This window comes from Sceloporus undulatus, chromosome 2 (assembly GCF_019175285.1).
Source record: "Sceloporus undulatus isolate JIND9_A2432 ecotype Alabama chromosome 2, SceUnd_v1.1, whole genome shotgun sequence".
In the NCBI taxonomy this organism is placed as follows: Eukaryota; Metazoa; Chordata; class Lepidosauria; order Squamata; family Phrynosomatidae; genus Sceloporus; species Sceloporus undulatus.
In genome coordinates this window covers 101,617,195-101,620,606 of record NC_056523.1, presented here as the reverse complement: position 1 = coordinate 101,620,606, position 3,412 = coordinate 101,617,195, and the positions used below count along the sequence as shown (strand labels likewise).

Here is a 3,412-nt window from a genome sequence, read left to right as displayed (position 1 = left end):
TATTATTATTATTATTATTATTATTATTATTATTATTATTATTATTAATTTTTTATTCTTTAACAACTCCAGTTCTATAAAAATTCTCAGCATGGGAGGACAAGTACAAACTACAGAAGTATCAGAACTTGCACAAGCAGCCTTGGACAGGGCAGTGAGAGTATGAGCCAGCAACCATTTACTTCTGCATTGAGCAGCCATGGAAGCAGGAGAGAACTTGGGAATCTGTCAGTCTTGATGCCAACCAACATCAAAAATCAATGGGCAGTCGGGTTAATCATCTTGGTAGCAGTGGACAGCCTCATTAGAGTCAGAACCCCCCATTTCTTCCTCCCCGTGGGTGCTTGCACCCGTGGGAAGGAAGGGAGAGGAGGAGGGACCCCCGCTTCCATTCCCTTCCTCCCCGTGGGTGCTTGGACCTGCGGGAAGGAAGGGAGAGGAGGCGGCCCCACCTCCATTCCCTTCCTCCTTGCACGTGCCTGTCCCAGCGCCGGCACTCGCAGGGACAAGGGAAAGGAGGGAGCCCTGCCCCCTTCCCCTTTTCCCCGTGCAATGCCTGCTCCAGCACCAGCACCCGTGGGGAGAAGGGGAGGGGGGAGGCAGGGTATTCCCAACCTGGCGACCCCCCAGAAAGGGTCACACGACCCCCAGGTTGGGAACCCCTGCTATAGGGTATTTGCTTTAGCAGTGTCCTCTACTGCTACATCAAATATATGTCACCACATACATCTGCTTCAAATGGATGCCTGTATTACTACCATAGTATAATGCTATGATTATTAATGTAATTTGTCTGTGTTGTTACCAAATCATTAACACAATAATGTAAGAAAGGAATAGCTCCTTCAAATGGCTCTCTGTAATTCAGCTGAGGTAATAAAATATTTAGATCAGAAGCAGAGTGTTAAGACTACTGTTAAGAGGTTATGCCTTCACATCTGTTGCAGATGAGACATTACATTTCTTAATAACTGAAAGAACAGAAAGATTGGAAACAGGGGGAACTGAAATCCTTCACTGAAAAGATTTAAACTACACTTTCAATTAACTCCCATTTGAACTCATTTTGAAACAGCTTTGATAAATCTGTACCTTTAAAAAAAACAGTGAACAGAAACATATATGAGATAGCTTCTGACAATCTGAAAGCAATATTTTCCTGCTACAGAAGAGCAGATGTGAATTAGTGAAATTGTTCCAAGGACATTAGGAAGTTTCCAGATCTGGGTAGTAATTTCAAAAACGAGCATACAACAGATTGGCCAGAATGTCAGACCAGTTGTGTGTTTTTTTAAGGCAAGCAAAGGAGGGGGGAAATTATTTCCCAGGCTGAGAAGTAACTGCTTTTTTGTCAGATTATTAGATGAAGACCTGGAGTTTACTTGTATGATCTCTTGTTGTAACTATGAAGATAATACAGTTGCAAGTTTAACTATCACCAATTTGATTGTTAATTCAATGGTTTGTTTGAGGGTGGAAAGTGAGCAAACTGACGGATGTATGGATGGACACGGAACACAGAAGAAGCCCCTGAGAACCCTCCGTCACAGCTGCTGCTGTTAAATACTACCTTGAATCCCTATATAGGAAGAATGGCAGGATATAAACACAGTTGGTCCTCCGTTTACCTGTGTGGGATCTGTTCCACCACCCAACCACCCCGGCAAAAAGAGAGGCTTGCACATATTCAAGCCCCATAAGCTTGAATGGGGTGTGGCCCGGGCGCACACACCATAGAAAACAGTGGAGGTCGCCCCTCTGTGGATACTCAAGGTCGTGGATCTCAGATCCACGAGTTGGGGGGGGCGACTGTAAGCAAATACAGTCCTCCCTCCGTATTCATGTGGATTAGGGGAATGAGACCCCCACGAATATGGAAAAATTGTAAATAACTCCACCCCCACTCAGAAGCCAGTTAAAGTGCGGGGTGGGAGGGGGAAGAGGAGCAGGAACCCACACTCCTTTTTCTCACCCTCCCATCCCTTTAACTGGCTCCCTGCCCCTAACCAGCCGAATTGCTTCCTTCCCCAGGGGGTGATGGGGGAGGGAAAGGGAAGAGCAGCCTTCATCCCCCCAAGTCTCTTTCCCAGCTGGATTGCTGCCTGGGCTTTTCAGGCAGCTACCTAGCTGGGAAGGAGTCCTGGGGGGAGGGAGAAGGATGGATCCTCCTCCTCCTTTTGCCTTCCCCATCACCCCCTGGACAACCCAGGGAGCAATGGGGCAGGCAAAGGGATTTTGGGGGATGGAGGATCCTGCTCCCTTTGCCTACCCCACTGCCCCGTGGACAGCCCAAGGAGCGATGGAGTAGGGAATGGATCCTGAAGGGATGGAGGATCCTCCTCCCTTTCCCAGCCGGGCTGCTGCTTGGCCAGCTGGGAAAGAAGCGGACTTAGTGAATGTCAAGACCATGAATCTAGAGGGCCGACTGTAATAGGTGCCATTGTGGACAATGCCCCTAGCTAGCCACTGTGTTTTCTTGCCTGCCACCCACCTAGCAGGTGAGCTTGCTTCCCAGTCACCTGCTAGCCCACCAGCCCACCAGATATCTGTCTGTCTTTGTGCTGCTCTTGCACACCCACTGTTGTTGTTGATGTGTGCCTTCAAGTCATCTCCGACTTATGGAGACCCTAAGGTGAACCCATCATGGGATTTTCTTGGATAAGATTTGTTCAGAGAACCAGCGGCCAGGCCACATGGTATACAGAAAACCTATACACATGGACAGGTACCTATACAAGAATTTCAACCATCACCCAGGACAAAAAGAAGCACAATAAAAACACTGGTAGACTGGGCAAAAAGGATGTGGGAACCCCACTTCCTGGAAGATGAATTGAAGCACCTAGCCTGGGCTTTACAGGCTGATGGTTATTCCAGCTCAGACATCAGAACGGCTGCCAGACCCAGAAAAACCCATAGGAGTGAAGACAAACAACCACCCAAAGGGAAGGTGTTTTTTACCATATATCAAAGGAGTCATAGACAGAATAAGGAAACTGGTGAGGAAACACAGCCTCCAGACGATCTACAAACCAACCAAGAAAATCCAGCAAATGCTACGCTCAACAAAGGACAGGAGAGACCTTCTCACAGCTGCAGGGTTTTAGCACATACCATGTAGCTGCAGACAAGTCTAGATAAGGACCACCAAACGCAGTGCTCAAACATGAATCAAGGAACACGAGAGACACTGCAGTCTGGTCAGCCAGAAAAATCAGCAGTAGCAGACATGTTATAAACCATTTTGGCCGTAAAATGCTTTTCGAAAACACTGAAATTCTGGACCATAGCCGACAATTATCAGTTCAGAATGCACAGGGAAGCCACTGAAATCCATAAACACCTGGACAATTTCAACAGGAAAAGAAGAAACCCTTAAAGTGAACAAAGTTTGGCTACCAGTCCTAAAAAA

General features: G+C 47.1%; 1 protein-coding gene across 1 annotated transcript in view; it reads right to left on the bottom strand.

The window, feature by feature from the left end:
• Positions 1 to 924: 924 nt before the first annotated feature.
• Positions 925 to 3,412, bottom strand: part of LOC121920380 — a 10,827-nt gene continuing 8,339 nt past the window's right edge. The window contains exons 4-5 of the mRNA XM_042447513.1: positions 2,270 to 2,372; positions 925 to 971 (exon numbers count right to left, since the gene is read on the bottom strand). Coding sequence (XP_042303447.1) covers positions 925 to 971; positions 2,270 to 2,372 — 150 coding nt within the window. The remainder of the gene's footprint in view (positions 972 to 2,269; positions 2,373 to 3,412) is intronic.